General features: G+C 41.7%; 1 protein-coding gene across 1 annotated transcript in view; it reads left to right on the forward strand.

The window, feature by feature from the left end:
* Nucleotides 1–18,728, forward strand: part of lpgat1 (lysophosphatidylglycerol acyltransferase 1) — a 44,982-nt gene extending 26,254 nt beyond the window's left edge. Inside the window, exons 5-8 of the mRNA XM_031322555.2 lie at nucleotides 8–287; nucleotides 6,585–6,711; nucleotides 16,044–16,150; nucleotides 17,216–18,728. Coding sequence (XP_031178415.1) covers nucleotides 8–287; nucleotides 6,585–6,711; nucleotides 16,044–16,150; nucleotides 17,216–17,367 — 666 coding nt within the window. The 3' untranslated portion in view covers nucleotides 17,368–18,728. The remainder of the gene's footprint in view (nucleotides 1–7; nucleotides 288–6,584; nucleotides 6,712–16,043; nucleotides 16,151–17,215) is intronic.
* Nucleotides 18,729–19,372: the final 644 nt, after the last annotated feature.

Below are 19,372 nucleotides of genomic sequence, written 5' to 3' on the forward strand. Positions count from 1 at the left end.
CCCACAGGGTAAAGCTCACAGAGACAAGCAGCTGATCTACCTGAAAGATCATCTAGAGAAATACTACCACAGCCGTGACAGGAAGTGGATAGTGCTGTTCCCAGAGGGTGGCTTCCTGCGCAAGCGGCGGGAAACCAGCCAGTTGTTTGCCAAGAAGCGTTCTCTCCCCCATCTGACCCACGTCACATTGCCTCGTATCGGGGCCACCCACGTTATCCTGAAAACCCTGTCAGCCCAGCAGGAGAATGGCAGCGTGGGCAGCGACACTGGGACCCCTAACCAGACAGGTAACTAACACATGCAACTTTTCTCTGTGGCATTTGTATGTTTCCCAGATCCTTTTACTGGAATATTTGTGGGATCTCTTTGGATCTATGAAGTTTGTTCTAATAAGTCCTAGGTTTTATGACCTTGATTTCTTTCCTTTTTTCTGGCCGGAGGCATTCTGTTTTCGGAGTTGTCTGTCCATCCCATTCTTGTGAACACGATATCTCAGGAACCCCCGGAGGGAATTTCAGTTCACTGTCACTTAATGGGAATGACATGCAACAAATGTCCTCAGCTGTTCTTTATTCCAATTGCATTGTCCGCACCTTAAATACCAAGGCCACCAGGCTGCCTCTCTTCCCGCAAAATGAGCCTTCAGTCACGTTTTTTTAAGGCTTTGAAAAGCTATAAATAAATTTCTACATGCAAACACACTTCAGAAGGAGAGCTGCTGCTCTCTTTGCTGTAAGGTGACATATTTTGAAATGTGAGAAAATAAGTGGATATTTTGCTATATTTAGCAATTGATTTGAAATGTTAAATGGGTTTTGAGTATATTGTATTAGGCCTTTTGTGATGACACTTGTTACACTAAATTCAAGTAAAGTTGGAATTGAATTTGGTGTTCTTTGGAGTTGCAAGTCTTTTTTCATATTGATTGAATGCTTTACTTTAGTCTCTGTGAACTCTGTGTACTGTAGGTCTTGATCAAGTGTGATCTTATGTTGGCTAGAAGGCCAGGGATGGAGCATGCTTCAAACATGAAGCATTTATTAATCACCTATGTGTCCTAATGTTCTCTGGGAGTCCTGTTTTAAATGAAATGGGACTGGTGGTAAAGATTACCAGGAGAGGAAAGGGGTGACATGCACAGAGGTGCCAGGAATTGTATCAAGGTCCCTGAAACCACAGTGGTTATTTGCAGCAGAGTCATTTTTCTGTCTAGAGACCAGCCCTAAATACAGCCAGTGAGCAGGAAGATAACTCTGCAATTAACAACCTTTTGAGGGGGAAATTTTGTTTTTTTGACTCTTGGTTTTATTTGCAACAATTTAAAGATATTTTACGAATGAAAAGGAGAAAACAAACATCAACAAAGCATGGGAACCAACTGGGGTGTACATTTCTTACGCTACGGTCTCTATGTCCATATTGTCTTTAGATAGATTCAGATCCAGATATTATACCGTAGTCTTTGTTGGCAGTGAAGGTGATCCACTTTCTTCTCCTTATTCGAGCACCAGTTTTTCTACCACAGATGCTCATGGTTTACTAAGCTTAATGAGCCAGATAACACCGTAAACTGGCTTCTTGGAACCGTCCCCAGCAAAAAGCACAGCGTTAAAACGGCTATAAACATACAGATGCAATGAGTCCCCCATGCCCGAGCACACTACACACTCACTTTACCCAGCGGACTCTCCTGGCTTTGGTTCAAAATCCATTTTAAGGGTGCGCTGTCTTAATAGTAATTTGGAGAGACTTTGGTGCAGCATTATTGAGAATGTTGCTCAGGGACTTTAGCCTTTCACAAGTTTGCTAACACAGCTCTGTGTCCGACAGCCTCAGCACTAACTGCTAGAGGCTGTCTGTTTATCCCTCTGCAGGACAGTCTGTCAAACCGAAGGAGGAGGATCTCTTAATCAGCCGTCGTAAAAGTTTGATAAAGACAAGCACTGCTTTATTTATGTGCTAAATGAAATGCTGTATGTGTGAGTTTTTGTTTTCTGCAAATTTAGCACAAAGTCTTTAAACGTCTCATCAGTGTCGACAAACACTGACAACAGCAAGCGTTTTGTTTATAACCTCTGGCAGGAAGGGGAGTTTTAAACATGTTAGGGTTTTAGACATGTTTTTTATTTCGCGTCATATTTTTCCCTGCTTTCGTCTAGTGTAGTTCCAGTTCATATCCCAGTTCTTTCTTTATCTCCCTGTGCCCTTTCCTCTGTTCCAGCAGCTCAGGAGGAGGGGAAGCTGGTTGTTGCAGTAGGGCTCTTCCTTCTAAAACCTAGGGCAAGAAACTGTGTGTGTGTGTGTGTGTGTGTGTGTGTGTGTGTGTGTGTGTGTGTGTGTGTGTGTGTGTGTGTGTGTGTGTGTGTGTGTGTGTGTGTGTGTGTGTGTGTGTGTGTGTGTGTGTGTGTGTGTGTGTGTGTGTGTGTGTTCAAAGACACAGTTCTGACCCTCCTTGATGCTGTGTGGAGGTGCCCAGAGTTTGCTGACTCACTCAGAGACAAATGGGCCACTTGGAGAAAACAGGGTTTGATGTAAATGTGTGTGCCGTTGTGTATCAGCCATGCAATGTCACCCGGGCTACTGTACACTGCTCAGCGCAGATACAAGGCACATGGGTCACTGGTCACCAGTGTAGTTTAAAGCCTGCAGAACCTAATAAGGTTTATGTGTTTAAGGTTGGCAGGTATGCAAAGTTCTCAGCTGTGAGTCATTTAGGTTGGGAATGAAACTCCAAACGTAAATGTGTTTGATAACACCGACCAATCAGAGACAGTTTCCCCCCCCCCACAATTTAGTCAGTGGGAGGGGACGTGTGGGTTTCAAGTGTTGTAATTGGCCTGCAGAGTGGCCTGATAGAGAGCCAGATATCTGCCAGTGTGTTTCCTTCCTCTAACTCTTTACCGAAGGACAGGGCCTCTCTGATGTCATTTTAAATTACCGTGGCTGCTGTTATTACAGTATTGTTTGTCACAGCGCACCAGCGATACCTTGGCTCAGGGCCCCGTCCTATGGCCGGCCACTCACAGGAGACGATGGCTGCCTTTCAGCACATTTGGACAGACATCTAGCTCCAATTACCCACACAGGGATAGCTGTGGTGTTCATCTCCTTCATCTCCCCTTTCTTTTCTTTTTGCTTTTTTTGCTTTATCTGGTGTTAGCATTTTATTGGTTCCACAATTTTAAGTACACAGAGGTGTGCCATTATTAAAGGACTTTCATGGTGTTCTACATTGCATGTAGGTGCTCAGCTATGCAGCAAGCTAAACACACTTCCAGAAAAGGTTGAAGAAAAGTAGGCCTTTTAATTCTTTACTAGAAGCAATTGAGAAACCATGAAAACAGTAAATCAATTGTAGTGATTACATATCAGAAAAAGACAAGATATTGTAAACCAGAGCTAGACCAAAGGCATTGTAGCAATTAATTTGTATAGTGACGAGGAAACTGGATCCACACAAGTATAAACAAAATTTCAGTGTAGTTATATTGTGCTTCATGCCAGGAAGAAAATTATCAGCAGAGAAAGATCAACATTAAGTCCCCATAAGATGTATAACACAGTATTTAATCTAGTAGGCATAACATGGAGTCCTCAAGAGTAAAAGGAAAAAGAGTAAAATACACAACGGTTAGTAAACAGTAATTTTATAAGTCTAAGTTACTTAGAATGTTGTATTAACGACACATTAGCCTCAGACAGCTAGCTTGGTTAGCATTATATTGTGATATAATTTTTGGGTGGATTGATTAGTAAACTATAAATGGGGAAAAAAAAACTGGAATATCAAATTTAAATGCCAAAGCAAAAGATCCAATAATAATCCAATATTGTCATAAAGCAGCCATACTGATTTATTTGCAACAAAGGCTTAATACACCCAGAGTTATCAAAGGCATGAAGTATAAACTGCATGGCAAAATTTATTGCGGTTGACAAAGTTATATTGTCATATGCTTTATAGCACTATATTGCCCAACTCCATATTCAAAGTATTCCATATAGCTAGCGTTCAAAAGACTGAAAATTGCATTTCGTTGGTTACTATGGGTACCGTTGTCTGTTGAGAGGAAGGAACTTTGACACACTCTTCAACCTGCTCACCCCACCTTTTTATGTGGTATGCATGTAAAAAGGTTGAACTTAATACTTGTTGGCAACATTTCTTGTTTTACTGACTCTGACAAGGGTGTATTGTTAACATGACTGATCAGTCGTAAAAATGTTGCTTCGCTTTGTCACACAGGCGCAGTATGTGTGACCTCGCATAAAGAAGCCAGTGTGCTCAGAGAGGGAAGTGCCCGCTGCTCAGTAACAGCAGCCTGTAACATTAGTCAAGCAGTCAAATATGCACAGTTTCACAACAACCTCATTTTAGATCTGTCCGTGCCGACTGAGGCTGCTGGTGTTTTCTCCTTTACATTAGACAAGCTTGTTCATCCTAAAGGAACACTCCAGCGTTTAGTTAATGCACTTTATTGCTGTCAAAACCCACAGTCAGGTGTTAAGGTTGTTTCACATCTGCACATCCAGTACAAAGACAGGTCTGAATATTCGGTTTAGAATAGCTTAGCTTTAATGCTAGACGCAGGGGGAAATAGGTCAACAGTGTTGTGGTTGTGGATCAGCTCTTTTTGTTTCTCAACACTTCTGGTAGTGACACACATTGACTATACTATAAGACTATAGGTCATGTTTGAGTCAACTTCAGTCCTGCAAAAAACAGATGAGAGGTTTAATGTAGAGAAAATACATTCTTTCATTCATTGTATTTTTTCTTCTTTGCAGTTACATGCAGGTGAGCACAGAGCTGACCCTGCATAATGTACATAAATACTCACACACATGCCTCATGCCTCACAGCTGACAAATATTTATCACGCGTTTAGCATTCCCTCTCCTCTCAACCTTCGCTGTCTAGTCACATTTCATTCTTCACTTCTTCCACCTGACGTCTTCTCTGTCTTACCCTGCCGTGAATGGGGGGTTCACTAGGCTTTCATTCAAAGTTTTTTGAGGACTTTTTGTGGTCATTTATTGGTAAAATAACATGATTATTAATGATTAGCTTTTGAGGTGAACATGTTTATTTTACTGTGACTAATAATTGTAGCTGCCAGCCAAATTCTGTCAAGTTGGAACTTTAGCTGGTCAGACTGTGTTTTCCACCAGTCTGGCAGGTCGCCAGCCTTCATTTGGCTGCATAATATAAAAATCTCCAGAGACACCTGGTAGTTGGACATAATGTTCTTAATCTGGATGACCAGGGTTCATTGAAGTGTCATTAGCCGTGTTTCCATTCAATTGTCAAGCGAATTCTAAGCAAACTTTTGAAATGTCGCAAAAAAAGACAAATTAGGAGCCTTTCCATCAGGAATTTGGATCAGAAGGTTTTAGTTGTTCTTTCATGTCCGCGAGTATTGGCCATGTTTCATGCTGTCCGGAGACGAAGACACGCTATGGAAATAGCCAAGAAGGTGTTTATAGTGTAAATATGTTTGTATTATTACTATTGTTATTATAACTAATTCTATTTTTTTTCTATTTCTTATAATACTTTCTATATATTTTTTCTCCTATGTCTATTTAATGTGTATTTGTGTTATTCTGATGTGTGTAGTTTTTTTTTCTTTTGAGCTGCTGTAGCACAGGAATTTCCCCAGTGGGGGATTAATAAAGTCTGTCTTATCTTATCTTAGAAGAAGTAGACAGCGGGCACAGCTGTCCTTTGAGTTAAATGTTCGCTACATCAGAAGAACTTATTTGACAAAGGCGTTTCCATATCCCATTTAGCCCATGAACTCTTTAGCCCATGAACTCTTTTTCAACAGAGGTAAAAAACCACCTCAAGCTAGCGCAACAACATTTTTGCACAATTGAAGCTTTATCGAATTTTGACGTTTTCATTCCGCTTTTCAAATGCGCATAAAAATATGTTGAACGGAAACACTGCTGTTGAATCTCTACCAGCTGTGGGGCTGCTGTGCTGTGCGTTCTTGACCTAAGGTCCTTGTTGATTGTGGGGAAATAAGAAGGATTTCACTGCCATACCTAAAATACTGGGTGAAGTTTGAGCATTTTCTAGTGTAGCCCTAGACTGGGTAAACCCAGCCCGATCTGCCGGCGATTTGATTTCGCCCTGCAGCTCAGGCTGGAAACCTGTACGTTTATCTATCCTGCTTCCGTTACAATTTGCGGGAACCAATCACAAACTGGCTTATCCACCTGGCGCGCTATTGGCGGGTTAAACGCGATGACGATAGAGAAGCGACCAAGCAGCTTTTTGTTTACATTCAACAAGCCGCCAACCGAAGCGCAGCACTCCATGGTAGCAACCCGCTGATGCCGCTGTCGCTGCTACGTCACCTGGATCGTTGGTCTGATTGGTTGAAGGACTATCCAATTGCGTATAGAGTCATTTGCCCGTTGATCACGCCTCTTGTGCAGAGAAAATACAGAGCAGACTCCCCAGACTAATGTTCAATCTTAAAAGATTGAGCTTGGTCTGGTGATAGCCAGACTAGTGTAGCCCCTAGCTTTTCAAATGTGTCCTAACTTCCTTATTTGTGTTTCTTACTTGACAGGTAATAAACGTAAAGGCCTGCAATGGGTAATAGATGTGACCATAGCGTACCCCAAAGCAAGACCGATGGACATCCAGACCTGGATCTTTGGCTACAGACCTCCTACAGTCACACATGTACACTACAGGTAAGAAAAAACGTTGGTCATAACATTCACCTGGTTTGTGCTCACCTAGTTTTCACATGAGTGAAACACCAGAACCATTTTTACTATGCAAATGTATTATGCAGCCAACATGCAAAGGAACTGCATCACATGAGATGTACCACATTACATCATGAAATAAGTGCAACATAATTTTAGTATTATTGTATTGTTTAAGCGTTTTAAACTTTAGATTAGTATTGGTACTTTCAGGTCATTATTGCTTGTATACTGTATTGTTTTAGTGACAAAACAGGTGCTCTTTGCTTTTGTCTTCCTTTTTGTATTTCCCATCAAAGGAATCTATATCACCAGATAAAGTCACATCACAGGTCACTTGTAGCTACTATTGATTTAGGTTTGGTACACAGAGACTTTGAGACTCCATACTGTTCATGTGAAACCGCGTCATTCATTTATATATCGAGGGGGAACTTGAGGTTCATCCACCCAATGATAACACACGTTCACTGCATAAAATCCTACCTTGCATACCTAGTGAGTCAGCAGAACACACCTGATCCCTGTGGAGTTTTAGACCTAGCGCTATGGAGCTGTTTTTATTATGATTGGGTCATACATTGGGTTTTTCTACTGCCAGTGCTTGAATGTGATAGATTTTCTGTGTGCAAGACGTGCAAAGAAGTTTCTGTTAACATAAAACCATCCTGTATTCCATAGTTAAGAATATAAATGCTCTAATGCAAAGCAAATGCATTTCCCCCATTCTTATTGTCCTGGTGTCAGTGCCCTCCAGGTTCCCCTCTGTTGCTATTCCACCCACTCGAGGATATGATGAAGGTTGGCCAGGATTAGATTTTCTGTAGGCTCTGTTCAAGATGTGGCCCTGTGCATTGTTTTGACAGGGTAGATCATAAAGGGATGTATCCAGACTCAAGCAGCAATCATCAGGTAGAACTCATCTTGACCCTTAATGTTGTCTTTCGCCCCTAAACAACCTCCTGACACAGCTCACGTGTGTGTGTTCACCTCTCGGTGGAGGGTATGATCGGGCAAAGTAAAAAATGATAATGAACCCTGGCTTGCTTCCTCCTCTCTCGAGGCTTCTCTGCCCACTTGGGCTAAAGCTAAGGACTCATTAAGTCTAATTAGACTAGCAGAGGATGCACCAGTTAATTTGTGGTCAAAACGTTGTACCTTTTGCCCTAATGTGATAGAAATTTTAGAGGGAGATTTTAATAGTGTTGAGATTCCTTGGAAGGCACAAATCAAACTAAAAACCTACATTGTTGAACCAATTGTGAATAATACATATTTGTAATAAAAGTCGTGCCGTTTTGCATCAGAGATGTCATGGAAACCATGGTTCTTGTTGAGATGGTCGTGACAGCAGCCAGAGATTAAGTAGTAGTTGTGGTGTCCATGCTCACCTGGCAATGAAGACCATAATGTGTCTTCTTCTGAAACAAATTGAGGATTCCCTGTTTTAGTGTGTGTTTCAAAGTGTGTCTCGCCCCTGGATCCCCTTAAATTGTTGTTATACTATTATGATAGAATTGATGGTGTTATCAGAAAATATGCCGAAAAGAGAATCCTCAGACCTCACATGCAGTGTAAGGGCCGTGACAGCAAGCAGAGTGTCAGCTCTTATCGGTGATTCAGCATGTTGAATCTGCAGCAGACAGACTGGAGGCTCTCCGTATGAGAGCTCCCTGACTGGCTGTTCAGCTTTGCAAATCCGTGACTTCTCCCATTTAGCGAGGTGTCTTCTTATTTTTTGCATCCGCCTCTTCTTTTGTTGTTCTACAAGCAGAAGAAGACCGTTTTCGCCCAATTCACGCTGGCATGAAAATGGTTGGATGGTTTTTGTATTTTGTTTTGCATCTTTCTGAGATGCTTGGTCTTTTGGTTTTATTTTTTGGGTTATTATACATACAGACTACTGACAAGTTATTTCCTCCCGCGCAGGCACTGAATGTAGATGTACATCAGATGTTAGTTAGACGTCAACTGTAGTCTTTGGTGTGTTCAAGTCCAACAGTTTGATAGAAGACATGAAGCGTTTGATCGGTCGTGTTGGTGTGTCTGGGCCCTAAATCCGACTGCCTCAGCCTGACGGTTTCTATGTGAACTGACCTTGAAAATAGTCTGCCGTCTACTTCCTGTGTTATTGTTTTACGGGGCTATATGGATTACTACTGCGCCTGAGCCTCAGCTTTAAAACAGGCAGCGGAGAATTGGGTAATATTCTAGATGAAGCCACATTGAGCACTTTTTTTTTTTTTTTTTAAATCCTTCCACCTCCCTCTTTCTCTCGCTGCCTCCAGTCTTCACCCTTCAGCCCCACCCTCCCTCGCTGTGTCTCCGACCCTCTCTTCATATAATCTCAGTCTTTCAGATTGCAGCATCATAAGCCCTCTGTGAATGGCAGATGGGAGAGCTAGGTGGGTGAACAAAGGCCAAGCGAGGGCTGTAGTGGGTGTTAAATACGTTGAAATCCTTTTCTTTTACATGCACCGCCCCCTCTCTTTTTTTGTGCTGCTGTGTGCATTTCTAAAAGCTGCTGTTTGAAAATATCTGAAAGGTGACATGATTTATGGCGTCTGAGTCTGCCTGGTCATCACATGGATGCTTTGTAGCTGCACACCTGGCTTTCCTTTAGAGACACTTGCCCAGAATTGTTGAGCTTGCAGCCGTTACCGCTTTCTTAAGATATCTGAGGCAGATTTAGTTTTTCTCCAGGCACTTTGTAAAAAGGTTGCAGGTTAGTAGTTACTAGATGTAAGTCAGACACTACATGTCCTGCTATTTTTCTTTTATTTATTACGCCCGTGTTTTACCTGTGAGTGTAGTGAGTGCCTTGGTGGTTAGAGAGGGTGTCTTGGGATAATTAATGAGTAGAGTTTTTTTGTTTATCAAAGCTTAGGGTCTTCAGAGGACATTTGTCGCCATAGAAACCCATCATAGGAGTCATCTTTCACCTATATTCACTTCAGTCGGCACCATTAGACCTGTAGCAAACACGGTCTCTGCTTGCCAGGAAGCTCATCGTCTCACAATATGCTCCCTCATGAACCGCATGGTGTACTGACATCTGAGTGCATATAAAGACAGTTCAGGTCATGCAGTCCATATCAACGGGTCACAGTGGTTTTATAGCCCCTTTTGTCTGACCTGTGCACTGATAAGATGTCAATGCTCCCATGCTCAGCTGTCATTAACCTCCACGCTGCTCCTCCTACGCCCTCCATTCCCTCTCCAGTGCCCTTAGATGATGCGAACAGCAACAATCTGTCAGGGGAATTTGGTCACGGTGACAAGGTGAAGGTGTGCTCCTGCCACGTAGACACAGAGATCAAAGTGAGGATAAGGAAAATAAGAAAAACATGGTAGTGTCTGCTGGTCACTCTAGTTTTAATCCAAAACAGATTGTGATCGGTTCAGTTGGTCCAGACCAAGACAAAAAAAGGTCCTTGAGTTCTGTTTCCTGTTCACACTGACTTTTTACAAACTAATCAAGAACCATGAAGTAACATGAACACAGAGTTCTTTTGACAGTCATCTTTCATCATCAGCAGGTCATGCAACTAGGGATGTTAATAATTAACCATTTAACCGTTAACCAACAATAAGAATTTTGACATCAGTTAAACAGTAAAAAAAAAAAAAAAAAAAAAGTAATTAGAAAAAGTTTGTTGCATGGTAAAAGAAAAATAGGCTATACAATCTGTTTCTTAACTGTTGACTAGTTAACTTGCTTGTGCTAACTTTGCACTAGCAAGTTTTGTTTTAAGCTCTTTTTTTTGTTTGTGGCTCACTATATTGATGAGGATTGGTGAGTGCAAGCGGTTCCAGAAAAGTGGACACGTGACCAGATAAGTGGAAACGTGACCGGTAAAAGTCTGCAGCTGCCTGCCGAAAGTATGTCTGAGCCTCCCGAACTGGTGAACTGGGACTCAGTTGCCTGCTTATCGGTAAACAGTTAATGATTGGTTAACGAGGGTTGGCTATTGGTCAGGAAAAAAAATCTAAATTGGCATCCTCACATCCAACACTTCACCGACTCTTATTATGCATTTTGTATACTCTGGTGTCACAAAGAGCTTGCAAAGAAATAACTGATTATGAGCACTATTGTTCGAGACTGCAACTTGACCTTGTATATCATGAATGGCGAGGCATTTTGTACCGTAATATTACATGAGGGAGTAGTGGTACCTATCTTTCACTAATTTCACTCACTTTTTCTTGTGGAACTGCTAAAATATGGGAACAGTACTCAAGCTCAACTCATCTCTGTTGAAGATCCCCATGCACATGGTGCATGTGATGTGTTACCATGTTTACAAAATGATCTTGTATAAACATAGGCTATATGCCGTTTCTACAGATCAGGAGATCACTTTCTTAGCAGTTCACAAGTTAAGTTCAGTTAAGCTTTCACACCACAAACAGCCGAGACTCCCAGTTGTTTAATCGCACCAGAGTCCAGTTGACGGCTTTCACACCAGCCTAAACCGACTAAAACAAGCAGGCAAACCTTCTTGCAATACTGACAGCTTTTGAATATTGGTGTAAACATAAGGAAATAATATACTTGTAATCCTACCAGGCATAAAGAGAGACTGATAACACACAAGCTTATGTATGGTCCATGTGCAGTATGTGATGTCCGCTCTGCATGATGGAAACAAATTCTTCAGGACCACTTCCTTTTTAAAGGAGACCAGTATTGAGTAGATAATATGAAGATATTATCAACTGCAAACAAACCAGGACAGAGATGGGCTTTCCCCTGCAAACAGTTTCAAACACAATGATTAGCTGTGTGTCTACATCTGCTGGTCTTACTCTCTTAAAGTAAACACTGGGTTTGAGAAATTGTTGTTGTTTCTGGAACCAGGAAATATTTACATACTCCAAAACACCAGATCATAACCAGGACACTACTGCACATGTTACATCCCTCTTGTGAGCTGAGGCTGCGATCAGTTGTTTCTATTTGTAGAATATAATGAAATTCCGGTTTCCCTTCAACAAGGGAAACCAGATACCTTTGCTATGATACCCACAACAAACAGCGTTTGCTCTAGCAGCAGCAGAACCTACGGTCCCTCTGCTTCACTCCCCGCCGGAAAGACAGCGTTACCGGGAGATAGCTAACCAGGTTGTGCCTCTCCCGGTCTGTCATCCGTTCTCTCGGCAAAGAAGCCTCCCTACGGTGGGAGCGGAGCGAACAAATGGCCGGCTGCTGGCTCGTTAGCTAACGTTAGCTTGCTAATTTCTGGTGATAGCAATGTGCTATTCTATGATGTGACAAGAGCATGTGAATTAAACATTAAGTTGTTACATTTTACTAATTTAGAGGCTGGCTGGTGAGCTAGCTTGCTTGCTAGCTAGGGGGGTAAATGTTTAGCGGTGCAGAGGACGTAGAGAGAGGTCTTTCTATTAATGTAAATATCACGGTATAGGATATTATATTATTAACGTTTAGTTTATTTTGTAATGTGTAGGTATTAGAGATCTTTTAAAAGACATGTTGGAATAAATATACCTAAAGTAGTTATGTATATCTCGTTGTAGGCTACGTTTGCCATCTTATGGACATAATGTGCACAAATAGTTATTCCGATAGTTTGAACCTGCTTGTTTTTAAAAGGAACATTTGAACGTAATTTTTGACCAGTTTGATTGATCAGATGAGATGAAAAATGAAAGGAGCCTTGGGTGTGCCTGTCACAATCGTTTGTTTGTTTCCCTCACTCTTGTTTCCAAGCTGAACGGCCGACAACAATAACAGGCCGAAGAAGGCCGACTTGGACCGACAAGTTGACCGTCGGCTTGGTGTGTCTTGACCCTTAAATGTAGCAATTAACCATCTTACTGTCTCAACTTTTCTCTGATTGCAGATAAAGGGTTAGCATTCTACAAGCAAGAGCCCTTAAGAGTGTGGTTTACTTCAAAATAATTAAAATTATACAAGGAAATCAGCATCATTATTGATCCAGTGTAGCACAAATTAAGCAAAACCTTAGGCATGCTTTGTCATACTTTAGTTATTCTTTGTTTAATCCTTGCTTTATCTGGTAAAACTGACGCTTACACCACAGGAGGATTGAGAGAAAGAACTCAAAGGCAGCAGTTTGGGATTTGGAGCTTCATTTCTCTCTCTCTCTCTCTCTCTCTCTCTCTCTCTCTCTCTCTCTCTCTCTCTCTCTCTCTCTCTCTCTCTGAGAGAGAGATAGATAGATAGATAGATAGATCTATCTATCTATATCTCTATCTATCTATATCTCTATATATCTATCTATATCTCTATCTATCTATATCTCTATCTATATCTCTATATCTCTATATATATCTATCTATCTCTCTCTATCTATCTCTCTCTATCTATCTCTATCTATCTATCTCTATCTATATATATATATCTATATATCTATATATATATATACACACATACACACACGTGTGTGTACTACAAAGAGACAGGGAGCAGGACAGGAGACTTTGTTTTGCTCCCCAAGCCACACTTGCCGCTAATCTCAATATTCACCTTTTGCAACATTGTGCCCGAGAGCGTGGCCTCCCAGGGCACCTCTTTCTTTCTCAAGATTTCAGAGCAAGAGAGATTTAGGGCCTTATAGAGTCCCCAAACAATGCTGGCTACCTTCCAAAGAGGCTTGTGGAGTGGACAGACTTTTCCTGCAATAGTCCAAATTTAATTAGCTTCCCAGCCCAGTTAGGGAAACAATATCTCAAGAATAAGAGCTTTACGGGAGCTAAATGGTTCAAACAAGGCAGTAAATATGGAGGATCAAAAGCTTCTGATTTGCACTGCTTATAACCTGAATTTGTCTTCTAATGATTAAACACCAGTGTTATCATCTCTACAGGAAACTATATTTAATGGTTGTCATCTGTCCAGCTTTATGTATATTTTCCAGAAAATAACAACCACAAATGCAAGGAAGGATGTACATCATCTATTGGCTGTAGTGCAGGTACACTCATGGTAAAAGTCTGACGTTAACGCTTATTGACAAAAGTAACTGCAGCTGTCTGTCTGTGTGCCAGGGTGTCAGGTTAACAAGCAGGCCGCTGCCAAGTGGGTTAGGCTGGAAATGAGTGTTGCCTTGGCCCCACGCCAACCAGTTCCTCACCATCACAACTGTACGCTGTTACATGTGCCACTGCGTCTCTCGGCACAACAAATACCACAGACTTTTTCAAAATTGTTTTAAAATCGTTTGACCTCAGATCTTCTGCAGATTGTAAACACGTCTTTTCTCTGATAAATTGTTCCACAGGCCCTGAAAACTGCAGCCATGAAGCCACTCCTAAAAAAGAACTTAACTTAACTTAATTGCTCTTTAATGTTTTATGTAAAGCACTTTGTCTTGTCGCTGAAATGTGCTGTATAAATAAAGTTGTCATGCCTAATAACTTTCCAAATCCTTTTGATCACCTAACTCGTGCCTGACATTGGGTAGAAAACAAATGTAACAACTTGCAAAGAATGACAAATATGCAGCATCACATTTATACCATGAGCTGACATTTAAGCAACCGTGTGCCTTCTTCAGCACTTAAAGGGAAAGCATGACAACCTCGTATTTATCGATACCAGGGCAAAAAGTGAAAAATTAATTGATTAAAAACAATTTATAGTATTTTTTTTTTTTTTTTTTTTTTTGGTATTTATTGCCTTAATTGATAGGTCAGATTAAGTCATGAAAGTGGGACCAAACCTGCAGCCACTGTGACAAGGACTGAGCCTCTATACATGGACGCATGCTCAACCAGGTGAGCTCACCAGGTGCCCCGAAAAATAGAATTTTCTACTTCTCCCTCTACTTAAAGTTGGATATGCCAAAAAGGCCACATGATAATGGAAATAAATGGCATGTGTTTTACTTTGTTTCAACTATTTTGATAATCAATTAATTGTTTCAGTTATTGTTCAAGCAAAAATGTCAAATCTTTGCCCGTTCCAGCTTCTCAAATATGAGGATTTGATTACAGTTGTACAGTTTTAGCCCTGAGTTTTAGTCCTATGGTTCTGAAATAAACCATAGGACTGGAGCAAGACAGTGTGATTGGTAGCCACCTAAATGTAGAGTCAGGTGGTTTCAGGGCAGGAAATGAATCCTGGGAACTTCAGCATGCCATTTGATATTGGCTGAGAGTGGCTACAGACACTGTTCTCCAAACAAACCTGTCTGATAAACCAATGAGCTGATACGGGAAAAATACTGTATGCTATCTAAGCATGTTTATTCGCTCTTGATCAGAATTATCAGTGCCTCCTTGAACCTCAGCTAGACCCTAAAAGATCCTGATTTCTGCATGAATATTCTGAATATTTCTGTTGTCGCCACCTACACCCAAGGCCCAAGTGATGACGGCTCATGTAGTCATATGTTCGTACCTGCAAGAGAGTGCGGAAACATGTCTGTGTTCCTAAACTGGATTTAAACCACAAGATATCATCCTGACAGTGATATAGCTATTGCATAGATTGCTTTTTAAAATGTAATCAATACTTATTACTTCCCTCTGAAAAAAGCTCTCCTCTTAGGCACAGATGTACTTTTGCAGTGGACATTATCCAGTTGGGAATATTGAGCAAATGTTGAGTGCAGAGCAAATGCTCGTCTGAGGGAGGAGACTGTAACCTCTATTTGAAGGTGACCAGGAGCTGGTCTATGTGGGAGTGCAGCCTACTAGGGACCTCTTCTGGCTAGAGACTAGACTTCATCAGCACTCTCATCATGGCTTGTAAAAGTGACCCTTCACTGTTTTCACAATGTGAACCAGTGCATCAGTCATTGTGTTTTCTTTAAAAAAAAAAAAAAAAGTGTTTGTCATGTGGGTTGCAAAAAATCTTGGTATTAGCCAGCTGGAGACGGTTAATATAAGAAATAAAGAGCTAGTTGAGGTTGACTCTCTGGTTACCTGAATTTAATGGTGCTGCTTCTTTATGTCTTAGTGGCAAAACTGATTTCAACTTTTCAGTTATTATTTTTTTCTTTTCCCAAACACTTCTAACCATTTTGTGGAGCTACATGACTTGTCTGTCTCCTGTCAGGCTCCCCTCAGTACTTCTGTCTCACTGTGAGGAGCCTGCCAGCTAATGAATCCCTAAAACAAGCTGAAGCTACAGCAAACACACAGACTGCTCTAATAGAAATGAAATGGACTGCTCTGCTCAGAGACCACAGCTGACACACGAGTTTGGACTGCAGCTTCCATGACAGATCAATTCAGACAGTTTCTGCTGAGTGAGACTTGTCTTCCTTTTTTGTGTTTCATCTCTCTCCCTGTCTGCCTGTCTCTCCCTTCTCCTTCAGGATGTACCCAATAAAAGAGGTTCCTGTGGAGGCAGAGGCCCTGACTGACTGGCTGTATCAGAGGTTTGTGGAGAAAGAAGAGTTGCTGACCCACTTCTACAGCACAGGTTTGTCTCACCATTTCAGTTTGTTAAAGTCAAACTGAAATCTGAATTCTCCTTAATTTTGTGTAAAGAAAGTGTTTTAGTTATTCTGGCTGATTGGAAGTCTTCCCAGGACTGTTTGGGTGTAAAGACTAGGGGTGTCACGATTCTCCAAATCCTCGATTTGATTACATTTTCGATTCTAAGGTCACGGTTCGATTCAGTTCTCGATTTTTACTTTATTTTTTTTAATTTATTTTTTTTAAGCACAGGTTGCTATGCCATTTTTAGACTAGACTTGTATGTAATATAATATCTGACCTTTGTTCGCAATGTACCACACTACATTGTCAAATTTAAAACATGTATTAACAACATAATGTAACAATAACATATCTTAAGTCAATTGGAAACATGACAATTTGTCAATAAAGTAAAAAGAAAAAAGTTTACCGCCAATCCTCGCAGCACACGGAGTTTGGTGTTTGAAGCCCCCAACGTCGTCTTCCAGGCAGCGCTACCTGGAAGGCACTAGGATTAGGCAATGGTTATGGTTGAAGACAACGGTCGCAGCACTGCCTTGAAGGCTTAGTTGGGGGCTTAAAGCACCATCGAGCCAGCACAGCAGCTGAGCAGACCGATAGCAAAGAGGGCGAGGAGAGGTGCATTAACTCCAGTACTTCCCGATACCGATACCAGCGTTTTAGGCAGTATCAGAGCCGATACGATACTGGTATCAGTATACGATACTGGTATCAGTATCGGCTCATCTCTAATAATAACCCTGGTCGCACACCATACAAAAGAGAGGTTCTAGCTAGCGTTAGCCGTCTCTCTTTCATGGGTCCAGATGTGGTGACGGCAAATGACAAGACTGTCAAAACTCACGGCAACAAGTAGTCCTGTAATCTCAGTACTCCATAGTTACTTAAGTTCAAGTCAAAACAAACACAAAGGCCATATATACTATTTTTTTTTTTCAGAAAAGATTTTTTCAGTTGGACTATAAATCACATCATCTTGGTTTAACATCTTATTATGCATAAGAGCAGTATTCTGACTCATCTATATTTATGTCTTCCTCAACAGGATCATTCCCCTCTGAAGACGGACACAAGGAGGCAGCTTCCCGGCAGATGACCCTCGACCCCGTGTGGCTGTGCATTATCCAGTCGTTTGCTTTCGCCTCCGGCTACATGTGGTACAGCGTCCTCTGGTACCTCTACTGCTGTTTATTTTGAGCGCGCTGATGAGGCGAGAGTCTTTAATCGGACCACTGGAAAAGCCTCAGGATCAGTTGGTGTGTGGGGCCCAGCGTCATACTAGCCCCCTTCGATTGATGAATGTACATTTACAACAGTGGAGAGACTTAATAGGAATCAAAAAACATAGGAAGAACACAAACACACGGAATACAAATACCAATACAAAATGAAACTGGTCACAGGCATAGTTAACTTGCACACAACCCTAACACCACACACTCGCTCCAACGGCCTAGCAGAATAATCTCTCGCACTCATCACGACTCACATTTTGATGTTTACACGTCCTCATACACGTAGACGCTCACACGTACATAACTTTTTATTCGAAGTGAACGAAATGAGGCTCAGGACTCCTCCAGGGGACACTCTGGACCGAACTCTCTCTCTTCCCCCGGCTCCTAGGCTTTAGCCGTAGTAGTTTTACAGAGTATAAAGTATGTATGGACGCGTGTGTGAGTGAACATATGTGACTAGAAGCATAATGTCTGCCCTTATTCTTCTTCCTGGCGAGGGTTGATGAAGCCCGCTGGACCTCTCTTTCAGCCCGCCGACTAGCCGGCTGGCCACACCTTCCAGAGCGAGTGGCTGTATGAACGTTGAGGCTGCGCAGCCCGCTGCTCCTCTGGCCTTCATTGCACTAAGGATCCATACTGCCCTACCTGCTCCCTGTCCCAGGAAATATTCCTGTGTGGTAGCTGTCAATGTTTTCATTTCTTTTGTTTTCTTCCCTTAACCTGCATATCTCCAGAACAACGGCCATTGTATTTGTTGTTGATGTCTTTTTGTTGACTTTTTTTTTTTCCTCCTGTTTTCACCTGTCTGTTGAGGCAGTGTTCTGAGCTCACTGAGAAAAGGGGGATCATGTTTACACTGGCAGCCCTGCTGAAAGCCTAAGGGAATGGTGGCTATGATGCGGCGCTTGAATTAAGGATCGTTTTCTGTGTCAGACATTGAAGGGAAGAAGAGGAGACTGTGCCGTAGTGCTAATTTAAAAAAAGAAAAGAAAAAAAAAACAGTGGTGGCACGTAGGGCAAGAATTGCAGTCGGATTGCCCTAAAAGTAACCCCCTCTTTGTGGATTCCCCTTTTCACCATCTGCTGTCCAAACACACACACACACACACACACACACACACACACACACACACACACACACACACACACACACACACACACACAGAGCCATGTGCAGCTACACACAGCAGAGTAGACATTGTCTTGGTGGATCATCTCTAGAAGGCAAGAGACTCTCCCCCCCCCCCCCCCATTGGACTACATCGTTTTACAAATATTTAAGCCATATGCTTAGTGTCGTCAGGTGGGAAAAAGACTTGGGGGGGGGGGGGGGGGATATGATTTTTATAGAAAGCTACCCTAATGTTCAGCATTCTAAAATAGAGATTTTGGCTTACAGAACTGTAGGTGTCATTACTGTAAATTTACAGCATAACCTGCCTAAGTGAGTGTGTGTGTGTGTGGTAGTCTTTTCTTTCTCTCTCTCTCTCTCTCTCTCTCTCTCTCTCTCTCTCTCTCTCCCCCCCTCCCTCTCCCTCTCCCCCATTTTTGATATATATGATTCATGTCGTGTTGCTCTGTGACAGAGTGTGGCGGCAATTTCACCATGAGTGGTCAATTTTTATTCATTTTAAATTACATGAAACTGTCGTCCTCATGTCATGATATGTTTAAATCTTGTATATAACGAAGCTGAGGAAGAGTTTTCATTGTTGGAAATGACAGCAGCGTTTCTCTTTTGGTCCATGATAATTTCAGAGATTTTTCATTTCAAATATGAATGATTTGTTTTGTTTATTTAAACAAGAAAGCGAGGATTTTACCTTCACTTCTCAGTGTTAACTCTGTTTTTTTTGTTGAGTTCCTGACCAGGAAGTTGTTTGCTTAAAGACATTACAGCTATTGTACGTCTGTGTGCTGGCTGACACAACGTTTGCACAGCGACACATGGGCCCACTTTCGAA

The sequence above is a fragment of the Sander lucioperca genome, chromosome 19, assembly GCF_008315115.2.
Source record: "Sander lucioperca isolate FBNREF2018 chromosome 19, SLUC_FBN_1.2, whole genome shotgun sequence".
NCBI classification, from domain to species: domain Eukaryota; kingdom Metazoa; phylum Chordata; class Actinopteri; order Perciformes; family Percidae; genus Sander; species Sander lucioperca.